Source organism: Pelecanus crispus, chromosome 4 (assembly GCF_030463565.1).
Source record: "Pelecanus crispus isolate bPelCri1 chromosome 4, bPelCri1.pri, whole genome shotgun sequence".
Taxonomy (NCBI): domain Eukaryota; kingdom Metazoa; phylum Chordata; class Aves; order Pelecaniformes; family Pelecanidae; genus Pelecanus; species Pelecanus crispus.
The window spans coordinates 31,573,672-31,601,115 of record NC_134646.1 but is presented as its reverse complement, the minus strand read 5'-3'; the positions used below and the strand labels follow the sequence as shown (position 1 = coordinate 31,601,115).

Sequence of the window (27,444 nt, the reverse complement as noted above, 5' to 3'; positions counted from 1 at the left end):
AGCCATTCTTCATTTTTCATCATTTTCACATTTCACACAAATGTGAAAGAACCATCTGCTGCTTAAGAAGCCATCTATATCCAAACAGGTTGGGTGGGTTTTTTTTGCAATACAGTCCAAAAACAGTTCACTGGTGATGCAGCTGATGACCAGTCTGCACCACTATTACAAACTCCCAGAACATTGGTAAATCCCCAGTTTAACGAAGGAAAAATGAGACAAATCCATATGACCTAAAGTCACATTTGCAAACTTTAGAGAATGTTAATTTGAGGATTTGGGGCTACTTTTGCAATAGTTAAAGGAATACCAGTTCCTTGCAACAAAGGGAATTGACCTTAAAATCACATTGCTTTTCAGCTCAACCTGTCAGTGCTTGAATCTCACCTTCAATTATTATTTCTCCCCAAAATACCTTTTAACAACCCTCATGGCCTTAGAAAATCAAATCTCAGTTCTGCCCTTTATCCCCACCTCACCCCCACCCCCCCAGTTTGTGTGTACAGGGCAGATACACCTCCACTGACAAATTAAGAAGGACTTAAGAGGCCTTTTTAAGCTTTTTTTTTTTTTTACCCAACCAATCTGGAATGCATCTGTCCCCAGATGGCAGCCTGCAGATATTTCTCCCTTGCCTTTAAGGAATTAACTTAAGGATGAATTTTCCAGGTCCAAGGAAACTCTGAAGCAGCATTTCCACCTCTGGAAGTCAGCAGTCACCATTTCCTCGCTACGCAGGAGCACTCCCATTTCAAACATGAGATGAACTCAGGCCATGTAGTGAAATCAGTTCACAGCAGAGTCAAACATCTACTCTTGTATCCAAAAAATCTCCCGTATTAAGTGTACAGCTGTGCAGTAACAACTTAGAGACAGTTTCTTTCTGGCCTTAAAGCCCTTAATGGAGAGCATAAGCAGACTAAAACCCCTCCTGCAAGTTCAAGGTACTGTCTCCAGCTGTCTAACATCAATGGGGTGGCACAACTGGAACACAGGAGCTCCTATTAGATCACCTGCAATTTCCTGCGACCTGGTACCACTATACAAACATATTTAGACTACTCTTTCCTACTGGGGAAACTATGGTAAACAAGGGAAGAGCAGTCAGCAGTATTTTTGCAATCACATAAGTTTTGTTGAGAACAAGGCTGATCTGTGGATGAGCCACAGAAGCTACACACCAACTCCAAACTGAAGAGTGAACACACATTTCAAAGCAGTACCTTACTCATTTATCTTTGATTTGCATTTCTCTACACCCCATACAGAGTCAAGAAGCTGAGACATTCGGTTCCTCAGAAGCTTTATTTTCATTCAAGCTACAGAAATAAAGTAGTACCTTCCAATTTCCCGTTATACTTTCTGCGTATTTGTATGGCTCAGGGTGAGATGCACTAGGATAACTACCCTGTACATATGGAGGAAGATAAGGCTCAAAAACTAGCTTCAGTTCAAAGAATGCCAAACCTTACCTATAAGGTTGGCTCCAATTCCTCAATAACATTAATAGGCACAACATAAGGAAAAAAAGATTGATCTAAACTACCTATTGTAAGCAAAATCCAATAATTCATTACAGAAAGTCATCCAAAGAAACCTTTTAGAAATAACAGAAGTTTTCTACTTTGAAAAAAATAGAAAAAATAGATGAGTCATTTTTGCTTTATATATGATATATTCACACACATGCTTTCAAGTATCATTTTCACTATTATCATACTTACATGGCTAGAGATAAAAAAGTGAAAATTCCATAAGCAGATTATTATGCCAAAGAAGTCACACACAGTCTTTATCTGGGTTTAGCAACACCTGGAATTCTCCACAGTATCAGTGACCAAAAAAAAGCAGTGACTAGACTCAGTGTAATTTTTCCCTTCATCAAACATGTTTTAATAAGGCTTGAAAAGTATCAGGCTTTAGAAAAACGGAGATGGGAAAAGCACAGGCAGTCATAAACCCCACAAATTCACAGCTAAGCTTGTCACAGGCTCAGTACTAGCAGGGAATAAAAAAAAATCTGAGTTATGTTTGGTTAGCAGGCAAACTGATACCAACAGACTTCAGCTAGAATGTTTTTACATTTAAGGCATCACACAAAAAAAACCAAGTTAATGCCAGGAAGCATAACAATCATCATGTGCTCAGCCACAATTCACATTTAGCTCTGGACATCAGAACCTGCTTTATTTCAAAATAGGAAGGCTAGTAGGGCATCCCATAGTCTTTTGGAAAAGTGCCAGGCAGCCACCAGCCAAGAGCAGAAGTGACTGTGGTTTTTATCACAGGGGAAGGAATTTAAGTGCTTATTAAAGGCTTTGCTGCAGTGCCAGAGCTGGACGCCTGAAAACAAGTTCTGGTAGAATACAAAACTTCAAGAGCTAAAAGGCAGAAAAGTCTGTTGAAGCAGCTACAGTGACAAGTGTCCTGCAAAGATATCAAAATGGAAAGTCTGGACAATTTAACAGCTTCTGGAGCTTTGAAATGATAATGGGGATGTCCAGCAGGTGCACTCGATAGCCAGGACTGGGACTGGTGCCACCCTGCTCGCTAATACGCACTGCACTCCTGCTCTCCAAGTCTAGTTTGGATAGACAGGTATGAAATGTCTCGGAGTGAAACAGGTATAAACTATTCCCTTACTGGTGATGTCATTTTCATTTGTCTGTTTCTTGCCCAATACGAGAAGGCACAAATTCCGCATAAAAAAAAATTGTTTTAAGACCTAACTAAAACCTACTCACACAAAAAAATTGCAGAAACCATTGACTGTTCTTAAGAGGGCAAAGTCATCTAAAAGTTAAGTGCTAGCCAGTCTGAAAGCTCTATGGGTTTTAACTAGTAAGCTCAACTGTTTGGTTTAGTACTTCAGTGCAGGATGTTCTTAAAATTAGTTGTAAAACCATTAGGCCCAGACTCAAAAGTAAAGCTTCTTGGAAACAAGGGAGGTCACATATATCAAAGGGAAGGATCCATGTCACTTTACCAGGCTGAAATGCAATGCTTTTTTGCTTTTAGTAAGGGTCCCATGGAGTCCAGAATATTTTTTCCAAGCATTTCTGCAGGAAAAGATTCCATTAGGAGGGATGGAAGTTTTGAGTTCAGTCCAAGCTTTGCTAAAAGCTACTATGCCAAGTTCCCAGAATTTGGGTAACATTGACAATTAAGTTTCCTGAGCTAGAGACAGCCTGAAACACAAGACAGTGACAGTGCAGCAGGACAAACAGCAAGTGACAATGAAAAGCATTGCACAGCCTGAGACTTACAGTATACCCAGAAGCTGTTAATTCACAAATATTCCTAATCTTTTACCCCTTCTTCCCAGGCTATATTTTGGCACAGTCTTACACCTCTTCAAACAGAGCAAGTTTCTGCTTTCTTTCCTTGCTCTGCTGGTTTTGTACCATATAAAACCACTTCTGAACAGATGCTTCAGACATTTATTCTTTAGTCTTCTCAGGCTTACTGAAACCACATTGACAATGGCTACCCATTTAGCTGGAAGCTTAATGACACCGAGTGTTTTGTACCAAAACTAGATACTTAAATTTAAACGTTTACTACTTTTTCCTCTTATGAGCCTGTGGCTGTTTTAATACACAGAATGGAGAGCTCTCAGCTTCCTCCCGTAGTATAAGAATACAAACTACACCATTATCATCAGAAGAATGTTAGTATACAGCACAAAGTGATTTGCAAGTTGGAGAAAACTAAGTTCATGGCCACTTGCTTATTCTAGCAATGAATTAAAGGCATAGGTTATATATTTGATAAAGCAAGTACGTCATTTAATTCTCACTCAATCTTCTAGAAACATAGCAATTGTTATGTGAAGAGCCTCAAAAAAAATCAACCTACTGGAAATTTTCATATTACAGTGCAAGTCAGTTGGCCGCTTAAACAGGCTCAGGCTCAAAAACCTGAGACCATAAAAAAGCCCGAGACCATTAAAAAACCCTATCAATCACCTTTCCGGATGAACAAGATGCTGCAACCCTGAACAATATTCCAGTCAATCTTGTAGTGAAATTAAAGAAAACCGATACCAATACTATATACATCGCACAACAGCACTCAGTTTAATCTCAATGCTCTTCACAAAAGGGCAGCACTACCTATGTTTCCAAATTACACTCAGTTTAGTGAGCCTTGCCCCATTGCTCCCAAATTACATGCAGACAATCTAATGTTACCACTCAGAAAACTGATTCATATTTACCTTCCCGTGCATACGAGCATTACTGGTTTATTCAGAAATATCAAAGCCTTTATAAACACTACTCAGCTTGAGGCTGATGATATAGAACAGAAATAGTTTAGAGAAATTTAGTTCAAAAAGCTTACTTTAATTGCAAAGATGATTAGCTAAAGCAGTAAGCTGGAAAACAGGCAGGGACTGCTATATTCTAGTACGAACGGCCTTACTAAACAAACCCGACTCGCTTTGCACGCCTGCAGAATCAGGGCAGGCAACCAGTTACACCAGAGTCTACAGAAACCAGCATCCAAACAGCCCAATAGCTCTCTCCACATCCAACATCCATCCTGGTTAATGACCAACACTGATGGCATAGTGTCATTAGATATAGATGCCTACTGTGTTTCCATTAAACAGACGTAAGGATAATCCAGAAGTTAATGTAATACCTTTTTGGTATAGTCTGACACGCTATTTACAACACAGATTTCTTATCAAATGTGCAAGAAAGTGTTCAAGTCTATCTCAGCACATAGAAACACCTCAGTGCCTTAATCAGGCAGGTTTAAAAGCCTGATTCAACTGAAGCTTCACTGACACAGTGACTGAACTCGCTTTACGGAGTTATCACAAAGATCAAAACCCCAATAAGCATCTGCCTTTAAGTTTAACTGAAGAAAGGCTATATAGCCCTGGCAAGGTCTTAAAGTACATCACACTAAAAAGTAAGAAATTATCAATAAAGCATTGATTTTGCTGCATGCTCTATTAAGAGTGGAAAGAAAAAGCCTCTCACTTGTGCTCCAAACACAGAGTTAACTCAATGGCCTTCAAAACTTTCCCCTAATTCTGCAAGTCAAGCAAACTTACAGCTCCCACAGCAACTTTCAAGCCAAAGAAAGTTTCATTTCATTTTAAGACATACATAATAGCAGACTACCTAGATCCTCATATACTTTTATTTTGTAGCCATGTCTCCAGCGCATTTTACTTGTACTTCATATAGCAATTATATACTTAAGGTAGAATCACTCACTTCAGCGCTTTTAGTGTAGTTCCTACCTGAAACTAGACAGCTTTCTATGTACCCTTGAATTTCTTGGTTGGCATAAATCAAAGTCAAAAGAGAAACACCACAAACCATGATCAATTAGTCCAACCACTACGAAAAAACAGTAGCCACATCAATATAATTTCACTTTGATTTAGGGTGCTATCTAATAGATTTATTAAAAGTTTCAACAGACTATAGCTCCAGACTTTATCTTTCTTGGAAGACACTACAATAGAAGCCACAGTAGAGACTGCCTTGTCACAAGAAGTACAAATACTTGCTGTATAGATGGAGAAATAAAAGGACAAATCTAGTTGTCTAAAAGACAATTCACTGTACACATTTTATTTACAGTTTTGTACACTGTCTTAATATGAATGGGACCGCTTTTCTACTTGAGCCATTTTAACCAAAGCAAAATAACCTAAGTAATACAAAGTGTTAAAATACAGCATAAGATACAAAAACAGACATACTATTTCTAGTAAGGAATGTAAATTATGGTGTTACATTAAAAAAATCCACAATTATGTTTAGGAAATCACACAAACAGATCACTGATTTGACTGAAATGCATAAATTTGTGGCAAAGCTTTGATGTTACCAAAAAAACCAAAAAATTACCAAAGAATGCACAAAATTAATGTTTATTCCACCTTTGTCATATTCCCAGATTCTTCACCAAATGTTACATGAGCAAAAACAACTGAAATCAAAATATCACTAATGTTATCAAATAGGGAAAACAAATAAATTAATCTAGCAGCCATCAGCATAGGTTACAGCACAGATGATGCTGTATAAAAAAATTGCTAGAAAACTGTATGCACCATACTCTTTTCCAAACCAGCAAAATGTTACTGCATACAATGCAAGTGTAACACAGAGTAATTTCCTGTGGGTACAGAAATGCAACTTCTTTTCTGAATACTGTGGATAAACAAATGGGGTTTTTCGTAATAGTAATGTTTCTACCAAGCTATTACAGAGTGGGCCAGGAAAACATTTATGGATTCAGGGGGGCGAAGTGTACTAAAATTATGATTGGTAATGGTTACTTCAGCCAAAACAGAAAAAAATTGAACACAGAAGTACAAGACAAAGGCGAATGAGACTTCTCACAAATCTTAGCAACACTTAGATGGAAATCAAATTTAAATGTAGTCCACTCTGCTTCTGAAGAGGCTTTGGTTCAGCTCCCAAATCTCGATTGCTTGACGCAGTCTCCTATGAAAGAATACTCAGAAGGTGTCTTCTTAAACAACAAACCTATTTTTAGTGGTGGAGCCGCTCTTAGTAGCTGTGTCTGCATGGGACTGATAACCAATCACTATCTTTGGAGGAAGTCCTAATCTTTCCTTGTATACTCTCCTGGAAAAAAGAAATAGAACAGTTTAAGCAAAGCCCTTAGGAAGGAATTAGTAACAGGACACCTGCTTTTAAGATCTGCTGACATCTTCATAAAAGATAGTTGCCTATTTAGGAACAGTTTCTAAAGTATGAATAAAGGACTTGAAACAGGATTTCTCTAGCTTACTGCATCTAAAATCAGCTTATAGTTCTGTATGAAAAATTACTTACCGTATAAAATAGGACGAGCTCTTGCCAAAAAATAATTTAACAGGCCTACACAAATGTAGAACACAGGGATTCTACTGCATTCATGTGAATATCATTAATATCAACAAGCTATATTCCCACATAGAGAAACAAAACAGCTATGAAGAAGTCATGGTCCACAATTCCAGAACTACCGAGATGATAAAGTCACCTGAACCAAATAAAACAGCAGCTCCCTGGAGCAGTCAGTTTTTATCACCACACACATCTCAGTTGCACAGACTTGCTACCTTTTCTTTAAATACTGATAGAAGCAGCAGCAGCACCACCACCCCGCTCCCCAATTCATTATGGTACTGGTCATGGGCAGCTACCCAACAGGAGCTTTAAGAAAAACCAGCTTGGATTTTACAACTTGAGAAAGAAGCAGCAGTACCCCCCTTACACACACACAGGGCTCCTTAGCATCAAGTACGAGTGAGGTACAAGCCACTAATGGCACTCTGCTGCAAGCTCTGACTAAACTACAGAACAAGCCTGTTCAACTGCAGTTTGTTAACAAACAAAACTAAAGGTTTTTTTAACTTACCCTAATCATAATGGAGCAGTTTACAGGACCATAGCTTACCCCAATTTCAACTGTTAAATAAAAGCTTGATGTGTTGTCTTTGGAGTTATAGCAACATGACAGCAGGTAGTCAACAACTTACCTTAGTCATTGTGTCAGTTTGCAAAATCGTAACTTTTTTAGTTAGCTGTCTAATGGAGTCACCTTAGTTCCTTAGTTAATGGTTAATACCATTCTAAAAATGTACTCCGATGCCTACTAGGTTTGATGTAAAGTTAGTTTCTACTAGCAGAATATGTGTACCACATCTGTGCATATTTTTAAACACTTACCTTTCCAGTCTGAACATGATTGTATAATAAAATTGTTAGTGTAAGGCAGACCCCACCAGATTCATAAAGACCCAAATGAGGAATGTGTCAAGAGAGCCACCCAGTAAGTCAAAAATGTTAGCAAGCTACTATGACTGACAGTTAAAGTTTGGCCTAAGACAGATGTGCTAAGCTGGGAAGATAGCCTATGCAAACCAAAGAAAAATACTTAAGTGGCCTACAATGATAGAATTAACAGCAGGTAATTTTGAAGCATCAATATACAGCAGAGGGAATCCACTAGCTTTAGCAATGCTTGCTAAATAGCAGAGCACAACATGCATTTTCCATAGTAGAGAAACATGATAATGTGAGATGACTATTATTGCTCACTGGAATGAAGACTACAACATGCTATTACACCTGTCAAATAATCCAGGAAACTCCTCATTATTTTGATTTGCACTTAAACAGAGACAAAAACATAGGAAAACATCTGCAGAGTTTCACAGCACATCACTGTCCAGCTTTTTCAAATAGAAAGACATCCTTGTGAGCTTAAGATTTACAATGACTTTCTTCTCTTATTTGTAAGCATCACTTCCCTGAGAAAAATCGTACTGATACTCTACCATTACTGGCTACCCACCTTTACAAACTGGTATGCTGCAACAGAGTCTACACTATCTACAGGTATTAACGACAATGCCTCATTGTGGAATGAAAAACTTCTGCCAAGATTTGTGTTCAATTCTTCATTATTTCTAAACCACAGCTAAGGTAGTGCAGCAGTGCAAAGAAGTTAGGAACATAAGCCCATACAAAAAACTACACAATTACACAAATAATCTGGCACTGAGTTACTTGAACTTGGGATACAGCTCTGCACAGACTACATTTGCCTGAAGTGCATTCTCTGTTGAGTTTGCTGGCTTTAAATGCATTGCTACACTTCATACATTCAAGACACCGATCACATTACTTACCCTATATGCGTAACAGCATCCCTGTTTTCACATTCAGTTGTCCATATTGCTATTTTATCACCCTTAGTTCTAACATTAACAACAGCACCACATACATCATCACTGTAGTCATCAAACGACTCCCCAATAAGGCACAGCAGCTACAAAACAAAGATTAACCATTAAAAGCGGCAGTTCAAAGTCAGAATCCTGCTCCATAGGCAAACACTCAGCATACACAAAGGACTTTGAGGAATAATACATGTTACTGCTTATAGCCACTTGCCATACAGAAATAATTTTCTGTTTATTGCAGTATCTTCTTGAAGTTCCAAATGTTACAAGCGAACATACCTTACTACAACTGAGTTTATCTTCCTCCTATTTTGAGTTTTCCATCTCTCCTACTGTCCCAGCAGCTGTAAGTTCTGACACAGTTGATGATTTACATAGTTTTGACTCCCACTCCATCCTCCCAATCCAAAACCAGGTAAGAATTAAAGGAGTTTATCCTTCTTTCTAACCTATGTTTAACACAGGTAGACAAATATGAAATTTTAAGTGTTTATATTCATTACCTAGGAAGAACCTGTGAAGAACTATTTGGGCAATGTCAGCTATGTGAGGTCCAACTTCAGTTCTGAAGTATATCAATTCAGAGGGCAAATCAGACTGCAACTTAGATGGAAAGTGCTATCTAATGAAGTGTTACTTCCTATCAGCACACTCAGGAAGCTTTAGAGTTCCCACAGACTCGAAAGCGGGAATCAGTCATCCAGAACAGCGTGTAATGCAAGTGCAACAATGCAAGTGTACAAGTAATACAAGATTCTCCCCCACAGGTGGAGCTTGGAATTGGCAAAGATGTACGGTACACTTCAGGAACATCAGACTGAGTTAGGTCACATTCCTGTACAATATGCTAACTGTGAAAGTGATTTTTAAAATTCTACAACTTGCAACTTGTAAAACAAGCAATTTGTAGATATACAAACCCAAGAATTTCTTGTGGTTAAGACAGGCTAATCTAGTCCATGCTGAATTAAAAATCCTTCTGCACACTGAAACGCTGGTCTCCAAATGGACGCTTGTTTACTTCACATCTGCAGTATGTTAAATACACTGCCATTATATTAATTTTCCAGAATCACTTATAACATTTGGAAATTCAACACACTTGCAACTTTTTGAACAAAGCAGGTCTTTCAGTACCCATGAGAGCTGCAAGGGCTGACTTCATCAAGGAAATACAAAAAGGACAAAGTGTGCTACCGAATAAATCAAGTATAACTACACATACTTTAAATGTTACATGTGCATCTAATTGCAGGATGCACACATTCACTGAGTAATGAAAGCCATAAATATTTAAGCCACAAACATTGAAAATATTTATCAATAGCCTTAGTACATATACATGCAAAGATGACCATGCTCAATAAACACTACAGTCAAGTACATTCGTCATGAATGCTGCACAACAGGGGAAAAAAGTCTTCTCAAATGAAGTTTGGTTTATGGTTAAGAATGGTAAAGATCATTAGATTACAATAAAAATTTGTTCCAAAGGGGAGTGATAACAGAAAAGGTTTTGATTTTTATTGGAGAAAGTTGGTTACAAATAATTACTGGAATTAGAAACAACAGTGTTGTTTTAGAGCACATATCACCTGAATATTTGGGCTCTGTGCCACTGCTTGCTGCTAAACAAAAAGCAGAGCCCTCTAGCCTTAAGTCTACATAGACTATCTACATGTTTCCCATCCATATGTAATGGTTATTAGGAGTCAGAAGAAACCATATAGGCACTCAAGGGGAGAGGCCAAATGCACACAGCAAGACGTTTACTTACTCATGTGCAGTCAAATTGCCTAGTAGTATAATGCTCATCATCCTTTCTTCAAATCACTACTACAGTGGCGAGAAAGATCCTAACAGCTCTGGTATTTTGGACACCTCTGCTTTGATCCTAAAAGCCATTTCTCCCTTTCAAAGGGGCACAATACTACTTGCCTCTCACACGAGCAGGGAAAAAAGAACAGAGATTTGGTAAGATTGCTTTGCATTGTACTGCCTGCAATCCACGCCCCTAAAACCCAGATCACACTAGTTTCTTTTAGGCCATTTTGAGTCAGTTCCTAGACAGTGCAGTTGTATCCCCTTCTACAACACATTTACTGCAACCCACATAATCTCTAGAAGTGTATCTACCATTCAAAAAATCTATTCCAAAAAGATAACAGCAATGGAAAAAAGTATTTTTATAGTGCACAGAAGATTGTGCTATTACTTGCCTATCCTAGCGTTAAGTACAGAAAGAACAAAAATAAATCTGAAACTCCCTTGTTTCAGCACAACCGAGACCTGAAAACCATTCTCTTGTAAGAGTATTGGTAAAGCAAATTGTTACACTTAAGCAGTTAAATTTGGGAGTCTCATTCAAAGTATTATTTTCCCAGTAGCTCGACAGCTGTTCTGTACATTCCATAGGAAAAGGTTAATTTGTCCTGTAGAATTATCTCTATTGCTGCCTGTTATAAGAAAGTATTCAACAGAATACAGATACATTGAGCATTAGTATTGAAAAATCATGTTTCAAATACAGCCTGTCAATAAAAACTTACAGGACACTGTGCTGCCAGGAAGTTAGAAGTCTAGTGTGGCATACAGAAAGAACACACCAGTTAAAATAATACAAATGCAAGATTCTTCAGTTGCAACTTGTAAGGCCATAGTGCTTACTGTCTCTAGCCAGAAGCGATCAAGGTCACTTCGTCTCTGCTGTTTGTTTAGTGTAATTAGCCATCGTCCTCCTCGCTTGTTTTTTTCATCTTCCCACATGGGTTCAATCCCATCCTGCAAAGAACAGCCAGAAGTTAAACCAGACTCAAGGTATACTTTTTCCTAAAGAATAACCAAAAGGCCCATGGTAACTGAAAGAGCAACTTAAGAAAAAGTATACAGTTTAAGGTACATCCCTGTCCAGAAATACTGTCTCATACCAATACCAAAGTTCCAAAACAGCTTAAAATGTGCACTTTCTCTAATGAATTTTTATTTCTACAGAAGAATCACAGCCCTAGTAAAAGTCTTGGCTACACAACATTACATAAAAAAAACCTGTGGGAACAGGCAAAGTCAAACATCCACTTTTCCCCATATGAAACCAGATAAAATTAGCAGCTACATTCTGGAGTCCTTATTTTAAGTCTTGGACTCATTGCAACATTGGCCAAGTGCTTCGCTTATGCATAAAGATTACTTCACTGAAACAGACACCCTTGGCAGTCTATCTCAATGACTTCCTGCATGCACACGGTGAGAATAAGAGGGTTTTAATTGCCAGGGTCACAAAAATCAACACACCATTTAGAAGTAAGTTGCATTCTGATTCATGCTTTACCAATGGCCCTGCACCAAATTAAATGACTCTGGATGTGCTGATCCAGCAAAGCAGCCAGCTGCCACTCCCATATCCAGCAACTACACTGCACTTCAGGAAAGTCAGTCATTAAAAAAAGCAGGTAACTGTCTAGACACAGAAATTTGGTTAAGAGATGTCTATTAGGAGAGCTGTGCTACAGAACTTTGGCTGAAAACTAATTAAGTGTTCAACATGCAGGATGGAGTGGTGTCAGCTCAGTTTAAATTTAACACCCTCACTGGCAGCTGCAGAGCTCAAACTGCTTCACCACCTTTAAGAGGCACTCTTTGAGGTCACGATTGAAGGACAACAGCAGGAGATTGCTCAGAAGCCTGCAACAGTTGCCAATTCTGTACCTGTTCCATGCATTTAATTAAATTATTGCTGACTGAGGATATGCAAACACAGAACAGACACACATACTTACAACACAAATTTAGGATTCATGCAAAAAATACATGCATGATCCATAGATATCCTAACCTCTGAAGGGCCTACAGCTTCTTAAAATTTACTAGTAAGGTTTCTCAGTCACCTAAAATACTGTTACCTTCCCAAACCTGAACTGTGTACATCACTGCCTCTTCACTACCTAAAGCTGCTGAGGTTTACAAACTATGCACACAGTCTACTGAGGAGTCCCAGCTAGTAGCTATGTTTTATAACCAAAGGAGGAACCAGGCACAAGTAATGAGGGGATTATTTACGTATTTGAATCCAGAAAGGAAGACTGTACATTAGAAGCACTTCAGAGAGGTTAGGGATTTAGAGCTGCAGTTCAGATCTCCACTCCAGCCAAGGCAGGACTGCATGTACGGTTTTCTCATCAGCATCTCCTATTCACCAGACTGAACGCTTCCTCAAGCATACTTTAAGTGTCAGTGTTGTGTACAATTTTCTATTTCATACATAAGTAATACAGCACATAACTGGTGGTGTAAAAATTAATTACAGGAGCACTGTGCATCTGGCTAGTAGTGCTCATACAGAATACTGGAGAACATTGCATCCTCCCACAGAAATCAGATGTTTTAACTCATATCCTGTCACACCAAATGACAGAGCTGGAAAATCTTTCATATTATAAAAATTATTGAGACTTAAAATTATTTGCACAAGCATCTCAAACATAAAATGAAGATAAACGTGGCAAAAGATTAAAATGTACTCTCTGTCAATGTGTTAAAGCAAGTACTTGCATTTTCAGAACTAGTGACAGCCTGATTTTCAGAACGCATGTGTTTGGGACTTCCCCTCAAAATTAACACCTTTAGGACATTCCCAACCATGTTCCTAAATATCTGAAGTGAAATATTCAGACAGTGTCTTGCTCAGTCAGGAAACCATCCATCAATATCCATAACTGAAGAAAAAACATTAGCAAACATACCTTAAAGAGCGAGTAGTCACAACCGGGCATTAAATTACTAGAGAGCTGGATATGGTTGTATAAACTATTGGAGGGGGAAAAAAGCAGAATTAAAAACTACGCATTATTTTAAGGTACAAAATTCTTAAAGAATTTAAGATATATGACCGAATAAAATACAAAAATTAAAAAGCATTAAAGTTATTTCAGAAGCAACCCTATTTCCTAAGTATTTTTCAGCAGTATAGAAGCATTAGCTTTAAGATGTTCTGGGGTTAAAGAAGTAGAATGGAAACTGGTTTATGAACACTTACTGGATTCCTATACAACAGTATTTTCCAGAAATACCAATGTTTCTTTTAAACCTAGTTCTAACAAAGTTATTAGAAACATGTAACTCACTGAACTTTCATGGCAACAAGTTCTACATGTGTGTGTATTCTGTACATATACATACATGGAGTAAGAATAAGTGTTTATTTCTAAAAGGCTACTCTCTCTGCAGAGAGAGATTTTAGGAAAAATATTCAACTTTGCTATATAATACAATGCTCTAGGGATGAAGGCTGTAGGCCTGAATTCAAACTGAAGTAAGGACTCAAAAGGCAAGAACAGATGACTGAAACAACAAAATATAAAACATGTACTCCAAATTACAACTATGCAATTCAGAGAAAAAAAAAAATCAGAGGAGTACATACTGTCTCCTCCTCTAGCAAGAAGACAGATGCTTTTTTTTTCCTGCACTGTTAAGGCCTGACTTCATAAAAAGGCCTGCACATACCACAATAACCTGCAGTCCCAAGACCAACTAACATTCAGGCATGGTCCAGCACCAAAAAGGAAATTAATTACTGTGATGTTCTAACGATTAGAAATCAGGCACAGGAATTTACAGTTACAGATTTACCAGCTTCCCTCCTTTAAGTTTACCTTAACCTTAATATTTTCTCCCCAGAACACCACACCTATTTCTCCCACTCCGACTACAATGGAGGAATAACTTCTCAATTGCTTGTGACTGATTTTATACCTTGACTGCAGACGTCTAGATTAAGCGCTTCTTTTAATTACCCAGACTATCTTGGTTATAGGAGCTCAAAAAACTTACCCTTAACCAACTTTAACAGTGAACTTCAAACAATTTAGCCTCCCATCACATACCCCAAGACTGCAAACTACTGTTCAGTCAACCACCAGTCACCCCCATAGTAGGAATGGGAAAGCTGGTTACAAGCACAGAATCCTATTCCCCTCTGACAACCGCACTGATAAATCCTTGTTCAACATTTTCAGTATCTTAATTTCTTTCCTGTTGGTGCTAATGGGTCACTGATGGGTCTCATTATTCCACTAAGAGACACCATCTCTTCCTTACTGATCACATCCAAAAGAACCCTACCATTCAATGTAGCATGAAACACTAAGAAAGATCAAATATATAATGCATTTTTTTCACCCTCAATTTCATGCCACTTCCATCTTCTCCGTATTTCATCATTACAGCAGGCAAAATCTTACAGGCCAGCTACCTGAATTTGACTGAAGCAAGTGTTTGGAAAGCACAGGCCTACCTTCAAGGGCTGTGTTCTTGCTGTTTGAGCCCAACTGCTTTTGCAGACCTTCAATTTAGAATTAAGGTAGTTTCTTCTGTAACCTCTAATGAACCTCTTTGAAGAATGCCATTAATCTGCATCAATTTCCCAAGTACTATGCTCCAGATTCAGGCACTCTTGAACATCTGAAGTGAGCCAGCTGTCTGAGAATTTAATCAACTAGCAAAATTTGGGGCCAGTGACAATCAGTTGGCTACAAGAATTTACAAATTCATGTTCCTATGAGATAGCTATTGCACAAATACATTTTCTACATGTATGTCATACACATATGAATATGAGCAGTGTTGCAGCGTTAACAGCAAGACAATGTGCGTTTAAAGTATGAAAAAATTCTCCAATCACGTTTTCTTCAAAGGTTACATTCTACCACATTCTGAAGAATAGGGTAGACCTCACCTGCCATTTTGCAAACATTTCAGATTACACCCAAAAATTTGCAGTTAATGGGGTACTTATGTTTTTTTTTTTTTACTTCGGCATAAGCTTTGCCAACATATGTCAGGATTATTATGCAGATTGAAAAATCTTTACTTACGCCCAAAAATCTTCAACAGTATCAAACTTTGAGATAAGACGAAGATTTGCTTGCCAAGTTTTGCTCTTGTCATTTTTAAAAAACCAGAGTGCCCATCTAAAGGAAAAGAAAATAATAGCATCTAGAAATTAAAGTATATTAAAAATATAATTCATTGTTTGTATTATTACATCCAAACTAATTGCAAACCTTAAGATTATCAGCAGGGAAGTCACTTTTCATCAATAAGCTGTATGAGAAACTCAGTTCTTAAGTCCAGCTCTTTGCAGATCAACAATATTTGTGTTCCTATTACAAGAATCATGGCAGATTTGATCAATCCGTTTAGGTAAATATTTTAAATAGTTCTGGAACATTTCTAAGACTCTAAGCCTCTAATTCTCAGATGTTTCTCCTTGCTGCCACTGCTAAACTGCAATCCCTTACCGAAAATAACCGATTAGTCTAAAATACCACCAACTATTCAACCTAGGAGCACAGCTCCCTTTCCAGTAATTTCCCTGTAAATGTTACAAAAGCTAATTATATCATACCAAAGCTATACATAACATGCAACTTTCCCAAGCACTCACATACTAGGAGAGCACAAATTTTAAAAAGGAAGCTGCATTAAGCTTATTAATGGTAACAATCTCAAAAAACCCACCAACTTTAACTGTTTCAAGTTTTTAAATCTGCATACATAAAGACAAGACTAAATGAAAAATTTTCCATCCCATTTTCTTCTTCATTATCTCAGCTGAGTACAAACCTACAAACACGTATTACACATTGAACCTTTCACACAAAGATGCTCTTTCTGGATCTAAAAAGCATAATTTAAAATGCTGGAACAGGAAACCTGATGAGGCATTTAACAAAACAGGCTTATTTTTCATTCTGATAGTTTCAGGAGCATTGAAATCACTCAGGTTAGCACTAGCTTCTCACAGCAGAGTACTTTAAGTCACCAGGTGTCAATCTATTGTTTTGAGACCTTTCCTGACATTTTAAACCTTGTTTTAAAAGTTTAGTATTTTCCAGTAGTAGCACCCCTACCACTTGTAAAGGAGTGTCAACATCAACTTAATCAAGGTTTTTAGAGGAAAAAGAGGAAGGATGGAAGTTGAGAGACAACAAGGGAAAATGGGATGCACACTGCATAGCACTACAGGGCAGCATGGTCTTCCACACTCGCTCAAGATTTAGAAAGAAAGGTGCCGCTTGGTAGAAGGTTCACTTTGGGGCAGCACCTACCTACCAACATTAAGTACTGAGCACTCCACATCAGCTCTTCAGCTTACCTGGAGAAAATGACTGCCTAGCTGCTCTTTTTGAAGTATATGTATTGCTCCTGGAGTAACTTTCGTGCACATTGAAAGGAATTCAACCTGTAAGCCTATAACATCTTCACTGCAGAAAGATAGTTCAAGTTGAGGTTTTCAAGTACAAAGCTGCTTAGTAAAGTCCGCATTTTCTCTATAGCTCAGTAAAAAGCTGAGTAGCAGCTTTTAAAGCTTTTAAGACATGCCTGGTTTTGCACACCAAACACCAAATTTAGCAAGAGGGATTTGATTTTTCAGTAACTTAACTATACTTGTAACTACTGTTCCATGTTTTTCTTGTTAAACAAGAAAATTTAAGTGCCCTACAGTTTTTTCTTAGCAACACATTGGTACAAATGCGCACGCTTGCACTTTACAGGGTTTCTTCTGCTGTGCCTCCTACAGACAATGAAAACGATATTACTGTAGACACCAACCACTCATATGATCAAGTCTAATAAGCTCTTTGGCCAATTAACACAGCTTCTACTACTTTCAGTTCCAAATAGGAGAAAAAAAAATGGTAAGATACGAAGGAGTAAGCTTCTAATAAGAAATGAGACTTCTTTACCACTGGGACCTTAATTGCCCAAAGTACAAGGCAGAATGGAAGGCTTTCCAGTTCTGCTTGGCAGCAACTTCGTGTCAGTCTCTTAAAACACACCAAGGAAAAGCAACAAAAGCTCTGCTTGCCTCCAACTAAAAGCAAAGCCATGCTCTTTCCAATTACCTGGCTGCATTATGAAAATCTGTAAAGATAACACTACACAAAAAGGCTCTAAATTACAATAGGATCAGATTCTATTTCCTGTGCAACCTTGCTGCAAGTATCCCCAAAAAAACTGTGAACTCTCAATATGCTGCTAGAAAACAGAAGGCAAACACGAGAACTGTAAAGCCATAGGCATTCTTCTATCTTTGGCAAAATTACAATCGTGCTTCTGTACTATTTACCTGTTTTGTAGTGGATGCTTAATATACTGTTCAGGGCTGGCAACCTCCTGACTAGGTGCTGGCTCGGTTTTCTCCTCTTCTGAAGGCTGAGGGTTGGGAGTGGTTTCCTGTTTGAAGAAAGGAGTTATTAATACGTTCCTTCTCAATTTTTATTGAAGTCATTTTGTTCTTTGAAGTAACTTTAAGACGACTGAAGCCAAGAGTTCCTCTAATTCATCTTGGATTAGGGGCCCAAATCACATCATGGAAGCACAATCCACATCCCTCTATTCTTCAACCTCTGAACAGGTCCTACAATAAATACTAACTGCACGAATCCACATTCTGCTGTTCAGTGATTTGCTTCCTGTGTCAACTGTTTCCAAAATGGTTTACTTAACATGCTTGTCTTATTTTGAAAGAGTTCTGAGAGTTATTTCAGAAATACACAAGATGCTATGTTACCTAGAACATGCACATCTAAAAATTAATTTCCAGAATAATAATTTCAGAAGGATTTTTTTTAATCAGTTTCTGACAAAGCATCATTGGAAACAGTTGTACAGGCCCTGTTTATTTAGAAAAACCTGTTATTACAAGTAGGACACATGCCTACAATTCTCAGATCTGAAATCAGCTATTACAAGCAGCTAGAAACCAAACCAGTAAGTAGTTATCTTTGTATTTGCAACGTCACTACTAACAAAGCTTCAGGCACCAAACAGCAGAATTTAAACACATATCAGTTCTCAAATTTCAAACTGAAATAAATGTAATTACACATTTACCACAGATTAGACTGATTTCAAGTATTTTTTCAAATCTCTAGAGACAGCGCTAGACATGTCAAATATACTTTTAACACTAAGAAGTGAAATAATATATCCCCTTCAAATGCAAACCCCCTCAAGCTTGTCATTCAGTTCAAGAAGCTACTGTGTCAGGTTTGAAATTCTAATGCCATTCCTTCAAACCAGGGAACACAAAGCTTTATTGTGAGGCCGAGTGTCCCCACCAGTTACCACCATCTCTCCCTGATCTGCAATTCGTGCTAGAATATTATGGAGACAAGGAATGAGGACTAGAGCTTATTCCCGACAACTAACACAAAAATGCTTGTACAGCTGACCCCATGAAAGAAAAAGCACTTCAGTAAGACAAATACTAACTACGGCAGACTCAAAGACTCTAGACATTCCTAAATGCAACAATACAAAAGCAGTACTTAAAAACTAATTTAAACTTTGTGGTCTTAAGAGACCAAAGCAATGTAGGGGTGGATTAAGTAATGGTAAAACACCTAATTAATGGAACAGTTTACTCTAGACTTCCATGTTACTCAGTTTATCATCACCAAAGCTGCTGAAAAGTGGAATGGATTTGAAGTGATAACACAAACACACACTGCTTAACCTTCAGAGTCCCAACTGGCCAACTCTTCTGATCAGTCTTAGGGATTTTCTTTTCATTATCAATATATTTAGCATTACTAAGCATGATATTATGTTTTACTTCAGAGAAGTTACACCTTTAGCCTTGAAAATAGTTAAGTATGCTTTAGTTTAACAGCTCACATAGAAAAAATCTCAGTGCAAAAGCTGATTTACATCACATTTAAGAATGCTTTCATACGCTCCCATGTTCACAGTGAAAAAGACTGAAACGTGAAGGCTAGCAGGGCAGTGACAACTAGGATAGTGCTTTGATTTACACAGTACAAGGGGCAGGTAGGACAATTTCCTGCCTCTTAATAAAACTAAATGCTTTCTGAGAATTCCCTAATGGGGAACATCACCGACCAACCCACCGAAGCACAGTGTTGAACAATCTGTCAAGTCTCCTTCAGCGTAATGCTATAAAAAGCTAAACAGATCTTCCAAAAGCTTAGTAAGTGCTTCAAATTCTATCTAGAATAAAATTTCTAGTGCTAGTCTCATGAGCACACAAGAAAAATCTTGTTGATATTTTGGAAGTAAACTAAGCACTAGGTTTTGTGATAAAGCTTGCTTTCATTCACAGTACTCTGCAGTTGTGGTATCTAATTATTTACAATTGATCTAGAAATGCTATTACACTAAAGATTTTTACATCAGACTCACTCTTGACAAATGCAGAGTATCTTCCAGAAATAATTTCAGTTGAGAATCTCATTCACATTTGCTCAGCAAATAGCTTTCAATATACAAAGAGCTAATCCTAAAGTCTACCTAGCCAGTCCTCCAGAAGTATCGTAACTATACAAACTGAAGTATCAATACAAAACTACTAAGTACATGCAGGGCTATGCCACTTCATAACTTCTAATACAAGACAACATCAGAAAGGATTAAGGTAGCACCTCCAGGCAATTAAAAAATGCAATGAGCCTCAATACCTGCCCAGTATACCGATGGTCACCCTTCACATAACTACGTGAAATTCCATTTCTGGACAAATTGAAGACACCTGAATCAGCACAAACATTTAGTTAAGTCACCACAATAACGAGTCCCTCAAGATATTTTGAAAGCTACCTAGCATTAATGAAACTCAGACTAACCATTATTTCAAGTTCCTGTCCAAAACAGTACATGACAACTCGCCTCCAAGGCCCAGCTAACTATGATCTTGACCCAGGATTATGCCACTCCCCTCAAAAACTAACCCAGCCAGAAGAGATTTCTTTTTTTCCCCCAGCACCAGGCTGCCCATCAAGGACAGGTACAGCTGTACATATCAGAATAAACCTGGGGAATGTGTAAAGTTGGAAGCAGAGCTTTCTACCACAAAACAGTTTTCTGGCTGGTCTCAGACAGAAGCCTAAAGCAGCTTGTTTTCACTACCTTTTATTTTCCACTGCCATCAAGGAAAATAGAAGGAGGACCGCTTTCATTTTTGGCTGATTAATCATATCAGCTCCCATTTCCTTTAATTTTACCTTTATCCCACTATACTGACCACAAAGCTAAAGTATTTGTACAGCAAAGTACTATTCATTATTAAATACAATGTAAGTTCACTAATTGGCATTCAAAACCCATTTCTTGTATCCAACCTCTTTCCAGCTACTGAAATTCTACCCCAAACCACAAGGATGCAGGTTTTAAAAGATTCTATAAATACAGTATGAATTAAAGTGATATTATACACATTTTAGCAATTCACACCATGAAATCTTGCCATTGCTACACAATTAACTTACTGAAGTCAGACTGTCTCCACGAGCAGTTTCTAGAATACTAAATTTAAAATCCTTCATAATACTTTACTATTGCTCATAACTAATGCATTCTTTAACCTAAAATTGACTTTGCGTCTACTATTAAACTAAGCCACCACCGGGTTTGCTGCTTTTAAATAGATGTAATAAAATAGGGTAGTATTACCAGATAAACTGGAAAGCTTCATACGGTCAATCCTACTCCTCATACACAAGACAGCACGTAATTAAAAGTGACATTTATTCACTACCCACATGTTTTTTTGATGTAGGAATCAGCTTGCAGGAGTCCATGAAGCATTTGCCTACTCAGCATTTGATGACCGTGCATATCTGCACGTTACCTGGATTCTGACACTTGCAGATTTAATTGGTGTTATTTATTCTTTCTCCACAGCACATAATGACCAACATATCAAAGGGAGGTGTGCATGTCACCGGGACAGGAAACAAATAGCACTTACAGTAAAAACTGCTTAATCAGGTTTGTCTATTGAAGAGAACAACTAGCCTGACTAGGTTTCACCAACTGTTTTCAGGTGCTGCCCAGACCACTCTTGTGTCATCTAATCATCTACAGAAGTTGTTGAGGAAGTCCAGTTGGGAGAGCACAACATTTATGTCCCAAAATGGCATAACCTAGCACTATCATGCATTCTTGGTGAAAGTTAAGAGAATCGCTTAGTGGAATCAATTAGCTTCCAAAGTTATTTTGGTTTAATGCAAGAAAAGTTTCATTTGAGAGCTTCCACTTTCTTGTTTAGGGTTTCCACCAGAAGGAGAAAACGGTTATCAGATGTCTAGGGAAAAAGCATGTCAACTATCTGCTGGTCCTTATGCTTGTTGCAGATAACTGCCACTACACTACAGTTAGGGTAACAATTCACAAGGCACAAAATCAAGAGCCATTTATTCCAAAATATTCTGGACAAAAAAGGACTTAAGCCCACCCACAAGCAAGTACTATGTGTTGTAAGAAAACAAACCAAATGATGATCTGATATGCAACTCTGAGGAATGAATATAGAGGTAAAAATCATACATAGCATGTGTAATACCAACTGGAAGAGAGGTACCAATAGCCACCCGTTACCAATTAAACAGTGTTAAATAGCTTTCCAGACACCAGGACAGAGAAAAATTTTCTAGGCCCGACACAACAAGGCCTAATACACAGCAGCCATCCTAACTGCATACATTATTACTTAGATCACCACAGATTTTTAGAAAGGCATTCACTATTAGAACACAAACATGGAACACGATTTTAAATGAGTGACATCCCACCGAATTGGAACAGAAGTGCAACACATGTACAGGAGGACAGGAACCAAAGACTGAGGTAGAAGAGTCACACACTTCCTCCATGGTCAGAGGAACACACTGATTTGTTGTTTTAGGAAATATAATCTCAGGTTTTAAAAGAAGCAAAGAATATTTACAGCCCTTTTGACTTGTGAAAAATGAGTCACATATGCTTCGAAGTACCCACCAGATTTTCAACATTTAACTCACAACCTTAAAACTAGAATTAGCAAGCAAGTTACAAAGTATATTGCAATACTTCAGTATCTTTGTGTTTTTTTCCAGCTACCTAAGCAGGCTGCCCTGTGCTACCACTCCTCACCCCAGTTTGCAGTCTGCTGCTGCCTTTGCTGCTGGAACATGAAATCTACCCATGGGTAAGATGGCTTTCCACATCTAACATTCTGTTAGTCCTAAGGCACTCGGACAAGAAAACCAGTATTTCCCAAAACTGCTGAGGAGAACAGTTCAGATGGCTCAAGGGACAAAACACCTCTAATCTCCCCGCAGACTTCTACAACATAGACACAAAAGCACTCCAAATTACTGCATGTATATTGAGCCACTCGTACAACCAAGCATAGACTTTTACATCAGCTGAAAAAATTAATACACACACAATCTTCAGAAAAGAATTTATCACAAAATTGTATAATGTATGGATACTCAAGAGGTCAGTCTTCAGTATTTTATATCTTTTTGGTTGAAAATACTCCTGGTATGCCCAATTATTGTAAAGCATGTAATGTACACAAGCTACTTTGATAAGCAGCACTGAACATGAGAAAAACTGACCACTATTTAAAAGATTATTAATTTAAACAACTGCTCTGCACATTTAGGGAGAAAAAAAAAAAGACTTAAACAGTTAAATTTTTTCTCCCTTACATCCACCATGTAAGAATCAAGGACAACTGCTGCTTTCAGGCAGCTAACAACACTTACATAGCACACTTAAATCTGTAGATCACACACTTAGTATCTTCATAATGTGAACATTTTGAAGAGGAATAGTTTTAGGATTTTAAGAAATTAGTGACTGCTGTAAGTTTCTAGGTTAAAAATAGTCTCTAAGCTTATGTTTAACCTTGACTTTAGAATATTTCAAAAGCAAAAGACAAATTTGTTTGAGGAGTTACATTAATTCACTTTTAGAACCTGTATTTCTCTTTCACAATGCAGGCTCCCTACCAACATCCCTCATTTGATTCTTCCCTCAATCCCCTCAAAATTCACACTGATCTTTACAAAGCTGCCAAAAGGGTCACATTTTCTCATCAGAATTTCCCACATACCTCCACACCTGCAGGTAGTATCAGTAAATGAAACATAACTTGGTCTCATATGCTGTTTTTATGCATTACCCTGAAATAAGCTTGACATTTTATACACTGCGTGAAATGTAATTTTTTAAAATTGCTTTCAGAAAATGTTTATCTCAAAAAATTTACAAGTTGTCCAACATCTCTCTCCTCTCAGAGGAAGCTTTGTATTCAGCCAGAAATGTAGTTTACAATTCAAAAGTTTATGATAGACCTTCTCAATTATTAAACAGCATGCGAGACACATTTATCCTGCATCATTTCAGAAAAAATGCAATAAGCAAGCAACAGTGTTCACAATACTACAGCTGAATACCATACTGATTTCAACCACAGCAGGTCACCAATTATATTACAACAGAAATACTTACTAATAGGAGTAAGTCTACAGTTGAACACAGCCTGCACTTAGTTTACACGCTGTCTGTCAATAACACAAAAGAAATACCTATCCGCCTACCTTGAATTTTAGGAGCTGTTTTGAACTTTCCAGAATTTCAAGGCCGTACACCACTATGTTTATAACCCCTTGAGATAATACTGTTTCATTTAAAGAAAGTTTTGAGTCCTACTGATTGATGATCAGCTGTTCAAACAGGCATTTTTCAAATTATATGTAACTGAAGTTTCACCCATGTACTTTAAAATGTGGAGTTAAACTCACAATTGCATTTGTGCACGTGTAACAATAACTGTCATGAAGCAAAAGAAAAAAGAACCATGATGCCTGTTTCCAGTTTGAACGATGAGGGATCAGATGCTCACGGGTGAGTTAACTTCTATGTGATTTATACACATCTAGAAGTTACAGGCTTTGTGTGGCTACATTTTAAAGTCACCTTTGGTAAACTACTGTTTACTAAAGCATTACTATTGGTTTTGTTGTTGACTTTGTGGACTTTTGCACAGTGTTATCTGATCACATTCAATCCTCAAAGTCTACAATATGAGCACACTCTAACAGGACACACTTCTGCATATTCTCACAAATGAATCTAGAATAGTCTTAAAAGAAAAACAATCTGGATAGCACAAGAAAAACTAACAGTTTTAACCTGTCAGTGTTGCAGAGGCTTAAGTTTTCCCCACAGTGGAGAAGTAAACCACTGTGCAACAGGTCTATATTTACTTAGAATAAGCTTGCTTTTCTTAGCAACTTCCATGGGACTCTTTACAGTACTCTAAAATCAAGTTTCAGTATTCCTAAAGAGTTTCAAACATTTTTTCCAGCCTCTTAATACAACTTAAAACATACATCGCATTTGAGAGCATGGAAGTACTAGAAGCATCACTGATTTTAGTAGGAGCCTACATTAAAGAAAAAAAGACACATTCAGTAGTGTTTTGCATTTCCTGAGACATTTTCACACTTGGGAAGCATCACAGATGACATCTCTACAAACTAGGTCCAGATTTTGAAGGTCAACAACAGAAAGGCTTCCCTATGATCAAAAGGTAATCCAATCCCTAACCACACATACAATTAAATTGTTCAACTGAAAAGCATGTAGGACTTCCACATTAAGCATCTATGACGTCCATCACTACGCAAGTCTAACTTTAAGCTTAGCTAAGAGAAGCGTGAGCCACCTAAATGGACAATAAACAAAAATTTTATTATTTAAATAAATTTGAAAATAAGCAAGCATAGCTGAATCAGTATTTGCTTCCTGAAGTTAAACATATTTCAACTACGGCACAACACTCAACAGCAGCATTACTTGAACTGTTGTGAGTGCTGCCCTGTCTTCCACTTGTACTGGGCTCAGCACAACTGTTTGTCACTGCATGGTGAACTGGATCTGGGAAACCAATCTTGCTGGGAAATGGCATGGCAAAATCAATTTGTTTATTTTCAGCTAAATTAAGCCCCAGATCTAGCTCAACATACAACCCCACACTTATGCAAGAACAATGGAAAGAATGGTGCAGAGACAGGCTTATGCCAGCACCACGGCCAAGAAAGCCACAAACCCATGCCTTCATAGAGCCATTTCAACTTCCAATGGCCATCAGTATTAGAAATTATTTATCACAACCCCTACAAAGTTCTGCAGTCATCACAAAACACCAAGCTGACAGGAAGAAGCTCTCACCTTCAGACATGAGGGCTGCAGCGTAGAAAGATCGGCTTTTATATAGGAAAACAAGTGTTTAACACTGCGGCTGGAGAACACAGGAAGGGTGCTGCTGGTGGTCCAGCTCACTGTCTTAACAACTGACATTCTTCCTGTTCAGAACTTCTAGTCAAGCAATTTATAAATGCTGACCAATTTCAATCTCTGCCTTGTAAGTAAAGGTGGGGTTTTTTGTTCATGGAACGAAATCCTAAGAGAAGGATCAGTGTCCCTTACACAAAAGGGTAAAATTAACCTTTATTCAAAACCAGTAATTTTCAAACTTACACACTTTTTGTCTACATGTTACAAAGCCTCTCCAAAGCACACACTGGCTATTTACTCATAGTTGGTGAGCAGCAGCAAGAAGCTAACCTTCCTTAAGTTTCTCATTTTCTTGAGACCCTAATACACAGTCTCCTGCTGTCCACTCCTCATGACACACAAGCATGTGGGATTAGAATAACAACTACACTTGGACCACTTCCAGCTGCTTCAGTTCCTTACGGGAGCACAGGCTGGGAGAATGTTTATAAAATAGAGCATAATACCATAAACACAGCTCAATAGCTAGAGAAAGAAAAAAGCACTTCATTAACATGAAAACTGTAAAAAAAAAAGCTTGAATAAAAACATCGGTTTGATCCAGAACGATGACATAACCGGAAAAAGGCAATTTCGTTTGCCACAGGCCTCGAGTCTTACCAGTCTCACCGTCTGCCCGTTTCGGCTGCCGAACTGCCGAGCAGCGCACCTGGAACTTACAGATCCTCACCCGGGATGGCGAGCCGGCGCCTCCGAATCGCAAGGCCTCTCGCCGCAAGCTCGGCGCCCGCCTCGCCTCTAGACCTTCCCCGCTCCCCGCCTGCCGGGAGGGCGCTCGCCGGCCGGCGAGCAAGAGCCGCCCCCTCGGTGACCGGCACGTCTAGCAACCCACCGGCCTCTCCGGGCGGAAAGCAACATGGCCACCCCCACCGCGCCACATGCGCCGAGCGCGGCGAAGAGCCGCCCGCCAGGCGGCCGGGCCGGCTCGCCGCCGCCCAGCGCTGCTCCTCGCCGCGCCTTCCGGCCCCGGCGTCCCCCCCTCGCCGCAGCGCCGCGGGGGCGGCCGGGCCGGGCCGGGCGGCGGGGGCCGCGGGCGGGGCGCGGCACAATGGGCGCCGCCGGCCCGCAGGCCTCGCTGCCTCCCGCCCGCCGGGCCCTGCCCGCGCCCCTCTCCCGCCCGCCCCGGCCCGGCGCCCCCCGCAGCCTCCAGGCGGGCGGCGGCACAGCCCGCGGGCCCCCGCCTCCCCCCTCCCCTCCCCGGCCGGCGCCTCCCGCTCCCCCTCCCCCCCGCTCCCGGCCCCCCGCCTGCCTGCGTGCGCTCCTCGCCGGCCTCGCCGCCCGCGCCCCGGCGCCCATCCGCCTCCCGCCCGCCCGCCCGGCGGCCCGCCGCCCCCTCGCCCGCCGCGGCCCGAGGATGAGGCGGCGGCGGCGGCAGGGCGAGGGAGGGGAGCGAAAGAAGGGCGGGAGCAGGGAATGAAACACTCACCGGTTCCACCGTCGCCATCTTAGATCGATCTGATCGCAGAAGCGCTGCGGGGAGGGGAAGGGGCGGATAAAAAACCCAGGTTCAAACCCGGTTGGCCGCCCGGCGGTCACGTGAGCCCGGCGGCCGTTGG

At 39.3% G+C, this 27,444-nt stretch overlaps 1 protein-coding gene across 1 annotated transcript; it reads right to left on the bottom strand.

The window, feature by feature from the left end:
• Window positions 1-1,303: 1,303 nt before the first annotated feature.
• On the bottom strand, window positions 1,304-27,413 carry EIF4E (eukaryotic translation initiation factor 4E). Its single transcript, XM_075709830.1, has 7 exons — window positions 27,315-27,413; window positions 17,862-17,968; window positions 15,604-15,699; window positions 13,471-13,534; window positions 11,399-11,512; window positions 8,678-8,817; window positions 1,304-6,623 (listed from the first exon to the last, which is right to left on the bottom strand). Exons 1-7 carry the CDS (start codon window positions 27,330-27,332, stop codon window positions 6,509-6,511), a joined length of 654 nt encoding a protein of 217 aa, XP_075565945.1. The 5' UTR covers window positions 27,333-27,413; the 3' UTR covers window positions 1,304-6,508.
• Window positions 27,414-27,444: the final 31 nt, after the last annotated feature.